At 35.7% G+C, this 14,674-nt stretch overlaps 4 protein-coding genes across 6 annotated transcripts in view; 3 read left to right on the top strand and 1 right to left on the bottom strand.

Moving 5' to 3' along the window:
* LOC111449632 overlaps window positions 1–1,587 on the bottom strand; it is a 5,372-nt gene extending 3,785 nt beyond the window's left edge. Inside the window, exons 1-6 of the mRNA XM_023089612.1 lie at window positions 1,431–1,587; window positions 1,271–1,332; window positions 844–921; window positions 674–755; window positions 463–533; window positions 115–216 (exon numbers count right to left, since the gene is read on the bottom strand). Of these exons, the coding sequence (XP_022945380.1) occupies window positions 115–216; window positions 463–533; window positions 674–755; window positions 844–921; window positions 1,271–1,332; window positions 1,431–1,485 (450 nt within the window). The 5' untranslated portion in view covers window positions 1,486–1,587. The remainder of the gene's footprint in view (window positions 1–114; window positions 217–462; window positions 534–673; window positions 756–843; window positions 922–1,270; window positions 1,333–1,430) is intronic.
* Window positions 1,588–2,398: 811 nt separating this feature from the next.
* LOC111449631 (SNF1-related protein kinase regulatory subunit gamma-1-like) lies at window positions 2,399–5,018 on the top strand. Its single transcript, XM_023089611.1, has 5 exons — window positions 2,399–2,845; window positions 2,925–3,367; window positions 3,435–3,701; window positions 3,791–3,963; window positions 4,622–5,018. Exons 1-5 carry the CDS (start codon window positions 2,680–2,682, stop codon window positions 4,908–4,910), a joined length of 1,338 nt encoding a protein of 445 aa, XP_022945379.1. The 5' UTR covers window positions 2,399–2,679; the 3' UTR covers window positions 4,911–5,018.
* A 1,482-nt stretch (window positions 5,019–6,500) lies between these two features.
* Window positions 6,501–10,374, top strand: LOC111449634 (ubiquitin-conjugating enzyme E2 2). Of its 3 annotated transcripts, none has more exons than XM_023089613.1 (6): window positions 6,501–6,721; window positions 7,353–7,486; window positions 7,571–7,596; window positions 8,000–8,089; window positions 8,549–8,637; window positions 10,060–10,374. In XM_023089613.1, the coding sequence occupies exons 2-6, from the start codon at window positions 7,362–7,364 to the stop codon at window positions 10,186–10,188; spliced, it is 459 nt and encodes a 152-aa protein (XP_022945381.1). In that variant the 5' UTR covers window positions 6,501–6,721; window positions 7,353–7,361; the 3' UTR covers window positions 10,189–10,374. The 3 variants fall into 3 exon arrangements, with proteins under 3 accessions (XP_022945381.1, XP_022945382.1, XP_022945383.1); XM_023089614.1 differs by having other exon boundaries at window positions 6,525–6,726; XM_023089615.1 differs by lacking the exon at window positions 6,501–6,721 and adding an exon at window positions 6,890–6,914.
* Window positions 10,375–11,498: 1,124 nt separating this feature from the next.
* LOC111449635 (ubiquitin-conjugating enzyme E2 2-like) lies at window positions 11,499–14,635 on the top strand. The gene is made up of 6 exons (XM_023089616.1): window positions 11,499–11,689; window positions 12,353–12,486; window positions 12,607–12,632; window positions 13,191–13,280; window positions 13,528–13,616; window positions 14,347–14,635. The coding sequence occupies exons 2-6, from the start codon at window positions 12,362–12,364 to the stop codon at window positions 14,473–14,475; spliced, it is 459 nt and encodes a 152-aa protein (XP_022945384.1). The 5' UTR covers window positions 11,499–11,689; window positions 12,353–12,361; the 3' UTR covers window positions 14,476–14,635.
* The last annotated feature ends 39 nt before the right edge of the window (window positions 14,636–14,674 follow it).

The following is a 14,674-nucleotide window of genomic DNA, read 5'->3' as shown; positions in this document are numbered from 1 at the left end:
AAAAAAAAAAAAAAAAAAAAGATAAAATAAAATAACACTACGACATGAGCCATATCTATGCTTTTTTCCCCTCTAAATATAACAAAGCTGAAGAGCATACTAGAGCAGACTTACAGCAAGGGCCTCCGATACATGCTCCAGATGTTTAGTTAAGTTTGAGACAGCATTAGCCATATTGCGCTTTGTAACATACATAAGGTCTGAGAATGAAAATCCCTGCTCAAACAGAAAGAATAAACAAGATATGAATTATGAAAAAAAAAAAAGTAACGACAAAACAACCAATGTGAAATAATATGGAGCACGTTTTTTAACAAGTTAAATAAAATACCTTTTAAAAATCAAGGCTAGAAAGAGAATTACTTATTGATACAAACGTCTAGAAAGAAAGAAGATACACGACCCGTTAAATTTTGGGCATATTAAGTACATTGGAATGCCTGAAAAAGAATCTAACTTTACCTTCCACCACATGTATCCATATCCCAAAGCACCCAAAGTAGCAGCTGGAACTACGAGAGATGATAAACTACCTGTAAAAATGATAAATAAAGTTAGTCTACGCCACAAAAACAAATTCATTTGATGCGAAGATCCAGTTATTGGCACATCATCAAACGTCATATATTAAGCAAATTTCCAATGAATTGATTTAGAATAAACCGGGACTTGCCAATACTTCCAGAGCTTCCATTGAGAATAGTAATTTGACGTGAAGAGGAGAGCTGTCGAACCTCCATAGCTAATCGACGCACCTACATGATTGTCAATTAGGAGTTCAACTAACCAAGTAAAAAACCATCGGCCAGTGCCACATTAAAAGAGCATATTTTTAATCAGTACCTGAGCAGCAATGGCATCAGCATAGTCAGAATCACCTTCCGAATGTTCCCCAGACTTCTCTAAGCCCTTCACCAAGGACTGTACGCGCAACAACAGAAAATGCAGTCAATCATACGGAAACAAAACAATGTTAACAACAGTTTGATGAGCCTAGTTATCACTTGAACTTGATTGAGGTAAATTTACGAAAGACCCAATTTTTCACGGAAGCTATATCGTTGCAACAATATTCCAGGAAGTGAAATACTGAAGTCCATCATAAATAAATGATCCAATAACAGTTCGAAAACACCCGTCACGAACGTTTCGTCGGAAATTAGATAAAAATTGAACAACATCTTAGAACTCTGCTAAAAACGTCCAAGTGCCACGCACCATAGAAACTAAATATGAACAGAAAAAGAACCAAAATAAGAAAGATCCACACCTGAAGTTCACCCAACACATCCGACAATTTACCATTCTTAAGCAAGATCGTACTAGTGTAGCCTGTAAAAACAAACACAATAGCATGATAGAAAATTGGGTTTAGATCATATGAACTGCACAATAGTATAAATTTGGAGATGAGAAGTAATGTAAGATACCAGCTCCAACAAGAATCAGGATCTTCGAAACCCCTATTCCAGTATGCATAGCCATAGTGGTGTTCGGAAACCCTAGAGCGGAGAATTGGGGGCTCGGAGAAGGACAGAATAAGTCCAGAATAGATATCCGGAATGCCGTGTTTAACTTTTACTATAACTGGCAGGCGATGATTTTTCTTTTTTGTAATAATAATAAATAAATAAATCCAAATTGTCACCGAACGACGACGTTTGATCGTACAAAACCGCCTAAGTCAATGTCAAGGGTTATTAACAAGTTGATGGATGTATGGACGTATGTATATGCATGTATGTTATGTATGTAATACATCATTATAAATATCTATTATTATTAGATGCTTAAATGTAAAAAAATTATTTATGGATAAAAATAAAATTGATTAATGATAATATATAAACCATTTAAAAAATACCTTTAAATTTTTTCATTTTGCAATTTAAAAAATATTAATTAAAATTTAAATTATATGGACAATATTTTAATATTATTTTTTTAATATTATTTTTTAAAATTTATGAATATTTTAAAACGTGATAGTTGACTAAGAATATATTTAAACTTTTTATAAGAATAAAAAAATAAAACTGTTTTTAAGATTTAAAAGTATAAATATGTTTTTTTTTTAAGGTAAGTTTGATATATTTTTTAAACCAATTATTAATTATTCCTTTGTTTTTTTAGTTAAAGCTCTTTTTTAAATGGTTGAAAATTAAAAAAAAAAAAAGTGAAATAAAAAAGCGTATTTTTATTAATTTACCATTTTAAAATTATTGGTTTAAATTTTTTTAATTTAAAATACTTTAAAAATAATGTCCCAACCCAACAATCCTGACCAACTCAATTCCGACCCGATAAGTAGGACCAATCCAACCCGAATTATAATAGTTGGGTTGAGTTCTATTAACATTTCTAAGAGAGTTCGGGTTAGTTGGAGTGTAAACCACCATGATTACAGAAAAGAGATGGAGAGGCGCTGGCCAGGTGTTGCCCACCTCAATACTGGAAATGGTAAGTGGCGTTTGAAGGAGACATATCCATACACGTGCCCAGAAGTTGAGGTATTTGCGATAAATCCTCGAACAACATGTTTGTTTATTGACCGAGAAGCTTTCCGATCTGATTCCTGAAACTCAGCTGATAAAGCACAACAAATCTTAAGAACCGATCGAAGAACATCCTTTGAGGTAAGCATAATATGGTTTTCTAAGCACATTTCAATCGCGAGATATGGCACAAGAAATGGTGGTTAGGTATTCTGCATTGTCAAACTGTGAATCTTACTTTGAGCGCATTCAATCCACGAAGAAACTTCCGAAACCCTTACAGGAGACGCTCAATCATGCGTTTTCCAGGATCCCAGTTTCATCGTTTTCTGGAGTTCCAGGAGGCAAAGGTAATAATGAATGCCAACGATTTTTACAATTTCAGAACTTAGAACATATATTTATGAATCAAAGATTGGTTGTTTGTAGTTATTGAGATTCCAGCAGACACAACTATTGCTGATGCTGTGAAGATTCTATCTGAATGCAAAATTTTATCAGCTCCTGTAACGAATCCAAATGCAAGAGAAGATATGAGTTGGAGAGATAGGTACCTAGGGATTGTAGATTATTCGGCGATTATCTTGTGGGTGTTGGAGAGTGCAGAACTTGCCGCGGCTGTTTTATCCGCTGGTTCAGCCACGGCTGTTGGAGTTGGTGCAGGGGCAGTTGGTGCTATTGGAGCGATGGCATTAGGTGCCACAGGCCCCGTTGCAGTTGCAGGGATAGCTGCAGCAGCGGTGGGAGCTGCTGTGGCTGGTGGAGTTGCTGTTGACAAAGGGATCGGTAAGGATGCTCCCACGGCTGCTGATTGTTTAGGAGATGACTTTTACAAAGTCCTACTGCAAGAAGAACCGTTCAAATCAACAACTGTAAGCTCTTAGACTACGCCACACAAAGTCTTGGTATTGATTAGCCATTGACACTTTGATATTCCAGGTCGAGTTAATATTGAAATCCTACCGCTGGGTTCCATTTCTTCCGGTGACCCAAAACAATTCCATGTTGTGTATCTTACTGCTACTCTCAAAATATAGATTGAGGAATGTTCCTGTCATTGAATCAGGAAAACCTGGCCTCAAGAATTACATAACTCAATCTGCAATAGTTCAGGGTCTTGAAAGGTGTAGAGGAAGGGACTGGTTCGACTGTATAGCTGCGAGACCCATTTCTGATTTGGGACTTCCTTTCATGTCATGTCACGACGCAAGTATTTGTAGTGGCTTGCTGATTTGGGTTTTGTAATGTTCTTTTTTTTTTGTTCAACTTTAACTGTTCTTTGTTATTTTGGTCAGGTTATTAGCATCCAAAGCGAAGAGTTGATACTGGAAGCTTTCAAGAAAATGAGAGATAATCATATTGGGGGCCTTCCAGTCGTCGAGGGACCAAGGAAACGGATTGTGGGAAATATAAGTATAAGAGACATAAGATATTTGCTGCTTACACCTGAACTTTTCTCCAATTTCAGGTAGGATAACAGACAAAATGATGTGTTAGGAATCACGAACCTTCACAATGGTATGATATTACCCACTTATGGCTTTGCTTTTAGTTTCCCCAAAGGCCTCATATCAATAGAAATAGTGTTCTTTACTTATAAATCCATGATCAACCCTTTAATTAGCCAATATGGGACTCCTCTCCCAACATGGCGTTTATGGAACTTTCAAACAACTTCCCCTTAATCGAGGTTCAACTCCTTCTCTAGAGCCCTCGAACAAAGTGCACCATTTGTTCGACACTTGAGTCGCTGTTGACTTCACCTTCGAGTCTTACAACCTCTTGGGACATTTAAGGATTCTATTGACATGACTAAGTGAAGGGTAAGACTCTGATATCATGTTAAGAATTATGAACCTCCACAATGATATGATATTGTCCACTTTGAGCGCTCAAAGTTCTCGCGACTTTGCTTTTGGTTTCCTCTAAAAGTCTCATACCAATGGAGAGACATTCTCTTAATTAGTCGATGTGAGACTCCTCTCCCAACAATTTTCAACGTTATGCACGTTGAATTACGTTTCATTCACGAAATGCTCTAAGAAACATACTCGGAATGGATAGTGTAGCGATGAACTTTAGATAGTCTATTTTAATCTTTTATGTTTTTTTGTGTTGGGTTTCAGGAAGCTTACTGTCATGGATTTCATCAAAATAGTTGTTACGTTGCCCGAAGATGTTGGAAGACTTGCCCCACCATTTACATGCAGACTTGAATCAACTCTTGGCTCTGTTATTAATAGTCTTGCTTCCAAGTCGGTCCACAGGATCTATGTGGTAGCTGGTGATGAGGAAGTTGTCGGGGTTATCACCCTAAGGGATGTGATCTCCTGCTTCATTTTTGAACCACCCAACTACCTAATCAACCACTTTGGATTCTCTGCTGAAGAAATGTTGAATGAGTCGCAACTATAAGTTTTCTCGAAAAAGATAGCTGTAAATTTTGGTTCAACGTCAAAGTGTGGTAGAAATAATCGATCTTGTATGGTCCTGTCGAGTTCTTATGATTTTACTTTTGGTTTCTTCAAAAAATGTGTCTTATGATTTTACTTTTGGTTTCTTCAAAAAATGTGTCTTATGATTTTACTTTTGGTTTCTTCAAAATGGGTCATATGATTTTGCTTTTGGTTTCTTGAGATGTGTTTTAGATTTTGTTTTTGGTTTATTTGTTCAAAATGTGTCGAGATTTTAGTGATTCTTATTCTCCTTAATTAACTATTAACCTATGAGATTTTAGTGATTCTTAACCATTGTAATAGTTCAAAATGTGTCGAGATTTTAGTGATTCTTAACCATTTTAGTGATTCTTAACCTATGAGATTTTAGAGATTTTAGTGATTCTTATTCTCCTTAATTAACCTATGTGTTTTTGGCTCGTTACATATGGTATCAAAGTCATGCATTGAGCGGGGTGCGAACGAGAAAGTTGGGTCCTTAAGAGAGGTGGATTGTCAATCTCATATCGGTTGGAGAGGGGAATGAAACATTTCTTATAAGGGTGTGAAAACCTCTCTCTAGTGGATGCTTAAAATTTGTGTTCGGGGTGTTACAAATGGTTTTAAAATGTGGGTTTGGGGTGTTACAAATGGTATTAGAGCTAGACATCGAGCAATATGCTAGTAAGATACTGGCCGATTGTGAGAAGGAAAGAAGTATTGAATAAGGATTGTGAAGAAGTATTGAATAAGGATGGTGAGATATTGGAGAGGGAAACTTCTCCCTTACAGATACGTTTTAAAATCGAGAAGTTGATAACTATATATAATGGTCTAAAAGCAGACAATATTTAATGAGCTCAAGCGGTTAAGTTTTTCTTTAAAGATGAAATATTTTTAAAATTTTAGGAGTATTTTTCAAATATAATATCTATTATAATAAAATTTCAAGGAAATGAAAGATATATCCTTTTTTAAAAAATTTAAGATATTATTGAAATTTTCTAAAATTTAAAATATTTTATAGATAGATTATTTATTTTAAAATAGGTTATAGTTTTTGTTTTCAGATAGCATAATTTTCAACCCAATATAAAAAATAAGATAAATAAATATAAAATTCGATATTCAAAAATCGAAAGAAATAAGAATATTCTAGAAAAGGATATTTGCGTAACAAATACGGTAGCCAATGAAAAAAAAAATCTAATTAATATTATTATTCACTTCCAAAAAAGAAAAAGAAAATAAATATATTTGATAAGTCGACCCATTTTAGTGTTATTATACAGGTCTACAATAATGTGTATAAGTTATAGTATAATTTTTAACTGTTAAAAAAATTTAAAGCATATTTTTTAATTTAACTATTAGAATTTTAAAATTAACTATATAATATAATATAATATAATATAATATAATATATAAATAAATAAATAAATAAATGTAAGTTGAAAATATATTTAAATAAAATGGAGTGGAGATTTAGGTGAGACCGAAAATATAGCGTTTATCTAAAAAAAATATTCTCACTCTTTCTCCCGATAAAATGGATATTTATATATATAATTCATTTTTTTGTTTGTTTGTGTTATAAATGCAATAATATAAGCAATATTCTGGATTTTCTTTGCGCTCTTTCCGACTTTGATCGTGTTTTGGCCACCGGAGAAGTCTCTCATCGACCAGTCCCTCTCGTTAGACCGGAAGAGCATTGAGATCGGATTTTTATTTGATTTAGTTTCTAAATCAATCGAGATCAGCGAGGGCTCTCGCTGCGTTAGGTTACCGGTAAGGTATTTCGATCATTTTTTTTTTTTTTGAGTTATTGTCTTACTTGGCCATCTTGTTGATTTTGGTTTGGATTGGTAGATCACCGTCGTGTTACTGATCTTTGTTTCGGACGTAATTGACGTGGTTTTCGGGTGGATGTACATGTGTACATACTGTGGTGTTAAAGACTTGTTTCGCCCTAATTTGTTAGGTGATGTAATCTTCTTGTCTGACTGGCTGTTTAGGACAGAGATCTAGGGGTTTTGATTAAGGCGAGGGTACGGGACTGGATATATTCATGTGCAACGGGTTGGCCTTTTAGGTTGGCTAAGACGCGGGGTTGCAATAGGCAGTAGTTAATTTTCTTGATTGAATTATGTTCTATAAGTGAAATTAAGCGGTATCATCAATTGAAGTGGTCCATTTTTCTTTGGTCGCTATGGTGATATCGTGGAAGATGGAGGCGCTCCCTTCTCATCTGATTCATCTTGTTTCTTGCTCTTTATCGAATTTTCACTTGGTTGAATTTTGACATTTTGTATCTTCGAATGGTATCTTTTCATGTTTGGACTGAGATCAATCATTTGTCTGCATTGGCCATGTGGGCGTTTAAGAAAGTCAAGTTTAAATTGTTTTGATTTACTTTCAGCCGGTGAGGATGTCTACTCCTGCGAGGAAGAGACTGATGAGAGACTTCAGGAGGTTGCAACAAGACCCACCTGCCGGCATCAGTGGTGCTCCCCAAGACAATAATATCATGCTATGGAATGCTGTTATATTTGGGTATGATTTTATACATATCCACCATTGCTTCTGTTACTCACTGATGATATGGTATTTTACATGTTTTTTCGTTGGCTTTTGCAGACCAGATGATACACCTTGGGATGGAGGTATTCTGAATTTCTGAGTCTAAATGACTTATTTAGAAGACAACAGTTTTGTTATTAGGATCAAGTCCTCTATAGATTGAAAATTCGAGAATAATTAAAACTTGCTAAAATTCTGATTACTGTCACCTTAGAACTTGAAATTCATAATGTCGGAGTTGCTTTCATCTCTCATGGTGCGAGTTATGGAGATGTAACTTGAAGGATGGGATCCATGCATTCTTCTGTTCTTTTCTAAACGTGTGGTTATATTGACGGATATCAGCATCTTGTTTGATTTTCTGAAAATTTCAATTAATTCTGTATTCGATTTTGGTAGTTTTTTCTTTTCTTAAGTATATTTATTTGTAACTTCTTGTGTAGTTTATGATTTATAATTTTGTTGCCATTTATTTGAGTTGACCAGGTACGTTTAAACTGACCCTTCAGTTCACTGAGGATTATCCAAATAAGCCACCGACAGTCCGTTTTGTCTCTAGAATGTTCCACCCTAACAGTAAGTTCACAATCTCATGGAATGTGTCTTTAAAAACATCTTATACTTTATGTGATTCGTTCTTGGTCAATTGAGTGCTTTTTGTAATTACCGTTGGCACTGGTTTCAAGATGATGACTGGTTCTACTGTTAGTTTTTTTACCTACTTTCTTTTTTCAACACAATGTTTCTCATTGTGTATGCTGATGTGCCTAGTTAATTTTGACTTGCTAAGAAATTTAAAATGGGAAAGAAAGACCATCTATTAACACTGGTGTGTCTGCTTCATCAAACCTGTATGAATCCTGTGCACTATGTTTGATATGTATAGCATGTTTGGCTTGGACATAGGCGGATGATTTAAATGAGTGTAAAGCAAGAGAGATAGAGTATGACTATCCTGTAAAACAAAAAAGTAAATGTTTTCTGTACATGTTGCTGAGCCTTTTGTGCTCATTTGGCTTTTGCAATCACCTTCAGTTTATGCCGATGGAAGCATTTGTTTGGACATTCTGCAAAATCAGTGGAGCCCAATCTATGATGTAGCAGCTATACTCACCTCTATTCAGGTACCACCTAATCAATTTTGCATCGGTGTATATCAAGGCTGTAAATTTTCTTTCTTTATGATAAATAGCCTCCTTTTGTCTTTGTATGTGATGAAAAGCATGTAATCATTGTCTTAAAAGAAACTTGTCATTTTCTGTACTGTGCCCTACTTTAGTTGTACAATGCACAAGGTTCATGTGTCCTCAGGATGCTTATCGTACCATATCTATGAAATTAGCTGGGGAGCATGCAGTTAGTCATAAACCTGTATTCCCTGCTGACCCATGCTATAGAATCCCCATCCTTTTAGTTCTTGTCCTTGATCCTGAATTAGTGACATATGACACGTTAGATTCACTCGCCTTCTTTTCTTGAAAAAATGATATTGAAGTAAACATAGTATCCTTCAATTTTATGACAGGTTTCAATTATGTCCCTATCATTGTGAAAGTTACATTTTTGCCCTTCAACTCTTTAGCTTCCTTGCTTCTTTTTTTTTTTTTTTTTTTTTTGGGTTAAAAATGAACATGAAAAAAGGACATGGTGGCAAGTAGATTTTAGAGTTAAAATTTCAGTTGAAACGATGTTATTTACATGAGGAAGTCACTCATTGTGGAAAAGGTCCTACCTTGGTAAAAATAACAATCTCATTAATTGTGGAAAGCCACACACTAGAAAAATTGAAAGAGAATAGAGTCCAAAGAGAGCTTCACGAGGAGAGTATGTTTATGAGAGAAAAATGGTGGGAGTTTGGGTGGTGTAAAACATGCGTCGGAAACCAAGTGCACCATGCAAATGATTGATTGATGGAGGAAGACAATTTTATCCTCCAAGAAAGAAATTTATTGAGCTTTAGTGGTCCTTGGGTTTGGTTGTATTGGGATTCTTTGTTTGTCGCTTCCCTCTTTGTTCATGCCCTGATCTTAATTCTCATCAATTAGTTGTGTGGGGAGCCCCAAATCTCGCTTTCCCTTCATGGTTTGCTTATCTTTTGAAAATTTTATTTCCCCCATACCTTTTGATTGATCTCAACCCTAAATTTGTTTCCCCCTCGAACAACATTTTTTTTACGATTTAGACCATTTGATCTTTTTCATTCACTGCCCTGCCATATTTCTATTTTCATTTTGATGGGGAAGCTAATGAACAGGTCCTTATAAGGGTTAAAATGAGATTTGTGAAATGATAAGATCAAGTAATTAAAACTTACCCCAAGTACAAGGATAAAATTGAAACCATCTATGCCCATGCGTACATATGTTATTACAAGTCAGTGCCATGCTTTCTGATTTTAGAAGGGACAAAAGGGTTGTTCCGAAACCATTTAAAGGTTAAGAATATAAATGAAACGTATAAAATTATTTAGGACCATGCTTAAACGTCTGGCTTTCTTTTCTCTCCCTCCTTTCATGATATAATACCATATATGTTCTTCTTTGCAGTCGTTGCTGTGCGACCCGAATCCAAACTCCCCTGCTAATTCTGAAGCTGCTAGGATGTTTAGCGAGAATAAGCGTGAGTACAACAGGAGAGTACGCGAAATCGTGGAACAGAGCTGGACTGCCGATTAGCAACAAAATGGTTGTCGGCAAACAGAAAACATAGTCGTCGAGTCGAGTTGCTTGTGTGCATGATTAGTACACCTGGGAAGAAAACCGATTTGTTGCTTAACTTGCGTATTATGTGAAATACTTGCTTGGTTTATAAGATGAACACTACCTTAGTCTATTTCAATTTTATCTGCTCTGGTTTTTGCATCTTTCTCAAGTAAAAGATCGAGATAAACTGAGTATAGGAAACTTAAATAGCCTTGTGCTAGAACATGGCAATGCCGACGGCAAGAGTCTAAAAAGGATGGTCTTTTGGACTCGTGCAGCCTGTGCTCCCCGCATGGCATTGCCGACGGCAAGAGAAGGCTGTCGGCATTCCCCATGGCAATGCCGACGGCAATTTCTTCAGCCTCCGTCCTTCTCAATTTCAATGTATGACAGAGACTGCGTATCAAATCCAATATGTGAAAGATTCGAAGAAGCAGAAAAGACAGAAGCCAGTGGCCCAGTGGGGCGTTCATTCATATCGTCAAAATAAATCACTTTTATCGCACAAGAAATAAATATCTGTTGAAAATTTAAAGCGACGAAAAAACAAATTCAACTGACTCATCATGAGATAGGATGCTAGGAAAGCGGATGACAGAAAGCGACACATTGCGTAAAAATTACGAACACCAATGAAATTAAAACATTTCCAAATTTTTTCTTCCATAAAAATAAATATGAAAATTTACTTTTAAAAATATTATGCAACCTAAGGTCGTTTAGAGGTAAACAAGTAGTATAGGTCGTTCAGTTCCTTAGCTCTCAGTTCTTTTAGCAAGTCCAATTGTCCGTCTCGAAAAATGAGATTATATTGATAGTTTGGGGCGTGTATGATGTATTTTTAGTGTAAGAGTTTGAAAAACGAATACATTTTCTATTTCCTGTAATGGTGACACTGGTTCCATTTGCTACTGTAATTTTTTCGATTACTCAGACATAGTTTAACCTCACTTACGTCAAGAATTTATATAAAAGATAAAGGAAGACTTTTTATAATTAAGATATAATTTTTCTAGTGAGTTTAAGAGTATTACTTTTTATAATTTAACAATTTATTTATTATCAATAATAAAAAAAGCATTTAGTAAAAAAAAAAAAAAAAGAAATATATATGTATATATATATATATCTTAAGCTAAACAATATGATATTGAATCATGGGAGGCCAAGGCGGCGTCTTGTTAAGGTGCGCGCTAAAATGCCGGTCAAATAGCAAATAAAAATAACGCACAAAATTACCTCAGCTTGCCACGTGGCTATAATTTATTTGTTTATTTATTTATTTTGTGAATTTTCCTTTCAATTCATTGATAAGCAGAATTTGGGATTTCTATTTCGCTCCTTCTTCCTCCTATCGTGTTACGGTCGCCGGTGAAAATCTCTTGTCGACTACTCCTAAAACTCGGGATTTTTCTTTCATTTCGTTTCTGGACCTATCGGGATCGCCTGAAGTTCTCGCCGCGCTAGGTTAAGGGTAAGGGATTTCGATCAGCTTAATTGTTTGAATTCTTGTGTTTTTTTCGTCGCTTTGTTAATTTTTGCTCCGATTCGTCGATCAACGTTGTGTTACTGGCCTTTGTTTTCGACGTGGATGTACATGTACCCTTACTGAGGTGTTAAAGGCTTGTTGGCGGTAATTTGTTGGGAAATGGGAACCTGCTTGTCTGACTGGCAGTTTTGGACGGAGATCTAGGGGTTTTGTTTACGGCGAGGGTTAGGGAAAGGATTTATTGACGTGCAACGAGCTAGCGTTTTAGCTTGGTTAAGTCCGGGTAGTTAGTTTTCCGGATTAAATTATGTGCATGAGGATGTTTCTTTGCGTACTTGATTGTTCTGACTGGAATTAAATGGTATTGCTTCCGTCTCCATCCTTTTGCTCCATGTCGACGTAAGTTCTGGACTTTCGTTTCAAACCTGCAATTTTAATTTACTGAAAGGAAACGTCCTTGAAGTGGTTCATTGTCCGTTAGGGTGATATCATTGAAGATAGGGGCCCATCCTCCTCATTTGATTGTTTCACGTTCTTTATCGATTTTCACTTGGTTGAATTTTGATCTGTTGTATCCTGCTTCAACCGTACTTTTTGATGTTTGGATATAGCATACTTTTTGATGTTTGAATTTTGATTTTTTTTCAGCCGGTGAGGATGTCTACTTCTGCAAGGAAGAGACTGATGAGAGACTTCAAGAGGTTGCAGCAAGATCCGCCTGCGGGCATCAGTGGTGCTCCTCAAGACAATAATATCATGCTATGGAATGCCGTTATATTTGGGTAAGCTGGGAAAATAAATTATGACCTTGACATTTTTTTCTTTTTAAAACTCTTGCACGATTGCTTCTGGACTAACCGATGCTATGGTCTCTTACATATTTTTTTTGTCGGCTTTTGCAGGCCTGATGATACACCTTGGGATGGAGGTATTCTCAATTTCTTCCTTTCTGGGTCTAAGTGACTTACTTTTTTCATGCTTGATGATTTCATTTTGTTTTTCTGTTCAAAACTATAACTACTGATGACGCATTTCCACTCAAATAAGTAACACTATTTTTACTTATCTCAGTTTTATATGCATATGAGCGTAGTAAAGTAATATTAATTTTTCAATTTTAAAATTATCTGTTCTGATTTGCATGAAGTTGTTTATTTCATGATCATGGTCTTCTTTTTAAGCTTTTTCCGCCATTTGGATATGGGATGTGTGTTATATTTTCTGGTTTAAAACTCAAGACAATTAGAGCTTTCATTCTGATTATGGTTTCCGTGGACTTTGAATTCAAAATGTCAAGTTGCTTTCATCTCTCCTGGCGCAAGTTATGGGAATGCATTCTGGAGGACCATGTTACAATCTTGTTTAATTTTCTGAAAGTTTCATTCAATTCTGCATCTGATTTTGGTATTTCCTTTAATATTTTTTTATTTGTCAACTTGTAGTTTAGGAATTATAATTTTAGCTACCCATCTTTTGAGTTGACCAGGTACGTTTAAGCTGACTCTTCAGTTCACGGAGGATTATCCAAATAAGCCACCGACGGTACGCTTTGTGTCAAGAATGTTCCACCCTAATAGTAAGATCACCAGGAACTTACCCTCTACAAACAGTTCATTCTTTATTTGATTCATTCTGGGTCAGTTTGAGGGTTTTCTCTAATTTTCATTTGGCACTAGGTTCAAGAAGAGTCGTAGTTCTCCTTTAGGTTTTTTGTCCAGCTACATTTTGTTTACACAGTTGTGTCAATTTTGTTTTTAGTTTTCTTGTAAATGTTGCTAAAACTACATTTTCCCCCCTTGTTTGGCGTTTCGTATGACCTTCAGTTTATGCTGATGGAAGCATTTGTTTGGACATTCTGCAAAATCAGTGGAGCCCAATCTATGATGTAGCTGCTATACTCACCTCTATTCAGGTACCTAATCTATTTGGCCCTAATAAATGTAAAGGCTGAAACTATTTATTGCTATATGATTTATTGCTCGTTTTCATTTTATGGGTACAAATGAAAAGCTTGTAATCATAATCTTTTAAAGAAACCTTTTACTGCTCCTGTTCTATGCCCTATCCTAGAAGTAGAATGCATATGGTTCATGTGTCCCCTGGATGCCTATCATAACATATTTATGGAACTGTCTGTGTGAACGAGCAGTTAGTTGTAAACCTGCCCTCCCCACTGACCCAGGCCATAAAAGCCCACATTCTTTTAGTTCTTGTTCTTGATCTCTGAATTTGTGGCATTAATTTTGATTGTCTTGACTTTTGATTTGTTTTTAATACTTAGGATCAAGTTTTAAGAACTAGAATTATTTTGTCTAATAATCTGATTGGAATTCGGCCCACGTCAGAAATGTAGCCATTGTCTAATCTAAATTTTTATAATAATTATATGATCAATAATGTTCAACGCAATAAGTATAATACTGCCCACCTAGAAGAGGGGAAAACGACTGCCCACCTAGAAAAGGGACAAACGAAAGTAGGCATGGAGACGATGAATTATCTGCCGGTTTATTTGGTGTATTATGGAGAATGTGATAGTATTGATTGTATTGGACTGCTGACTTGAGGAATTCAATAAGTTATATGGTATGCTCGTACTTTTCCATTGATTTGCCAACACACTACCATGTTTTTTGTTGTAGTCGTTGCTGTGCGACCCGAATCCAAACTCTCCTGCTAATTCTGAAGCTGCTAGGATGTTTAGTGAGAACAAGCGTGAGTACAACAGGAGAGTACGTGAGATTGTGGAACAGAGTTGGACTGCTGATTAGCCACAGAAATGGTTGTAGGCGAACAAAAAAAAGATAGTCGAGTGGCTTGTTTGCATGAATTGTGCCTGGGAAGAAAACCAATTTGCTGTATAATTTGCTTATTATGTGATATGCTTGCTTGGTCTATAAAGATGAACTACTTTGGTCTATTTCAATTTGACTATCTGGTCTAGTATTTTGCCATCTTTCTCAGGTAAGT

This window comes from Cucurbita moschata, unplaced genomic scaffold (assembly GCF_002738365.1).
Source record: "Cucurbita moschata cultivar Rifu unplaced genomic scaffold, Cmos_1.0 Cmo_Scf00011, whole genome shotgun sequence".
In the NCBI taxonomy this organism is placed as follows: Eukaryota; Viridiplantae; Streptophyta; class Magnoliopsida; order Cucurbitales; family Cucurbitaceae; genus Cucurbita; species Cucurbita moschata.
The sequence above is the reverse complement of the archived record's forward strand: the minus strand, read 5'-3'. Positions and strand labels throughout refer to the sequence as shown.

Coding starts and splice junctions, on each gene's coding strand:
- LOC111449631 (XM_023089611.1), top strand. CDS start 2,680: ATGGCACAAGAAATGGTGGTTAGGTATTCTGCATTGTCAAACTGTGAA. Junction 3,368..3,434: donor AACCGTTCAAATCAACAACT/GTAAGCTCTTAG, acceptor TTGATATTCCAG/GTCGAGTTAATATTGAAATC. Junction 3,964..4,621: donor GAACTTTTCTCCAATTTCAG/GTAGGATAACAG, acceptor GTTGGGTTTCAG/GAAGCTTACTGTCATGGATT.
- LOC111449634 (XM_023089613.1), top strand. CDS start 7,362: ATGTCTACTCCTGCGAGGAAGAGACTGATGAGAGACTTCAGGAGGTTG. Junction 7,487..7,570: donor TGGAATGCTGTTATATTTGG/GTATGATTTTAT, acceptor TGGCTTTTGCAG/ACCAGATGATACACCTTGGG. Junction 8,090..8,548: donor TAGAATGTTCCACCCTAACA/GTAAGTTCACAA, acceptor AATCACCTTCAG/TTTATGCCGATGGAAGCATT.
- LOC111449635 (XM_023089616.1), top strand. CDS start 12,362: ATGTCTACTTCTGCAAGGAAGAGACTGATGAGAGACTTCAAGAGGTTG. Junction 13,281..13,527: donor AAGAATGTTCCACCCTAATA/GTAAGATCACCA, acceptor TATGACCTTCAG/TTTATGCTGATGGAAGCATT. Junction 13,617..14,346: donor CTATACTCACCTCTATTCAG/GTACCTAATCTA, acceptor TTTTTGTTGTAG/TCGTTGCTGTGCGACCCGAA.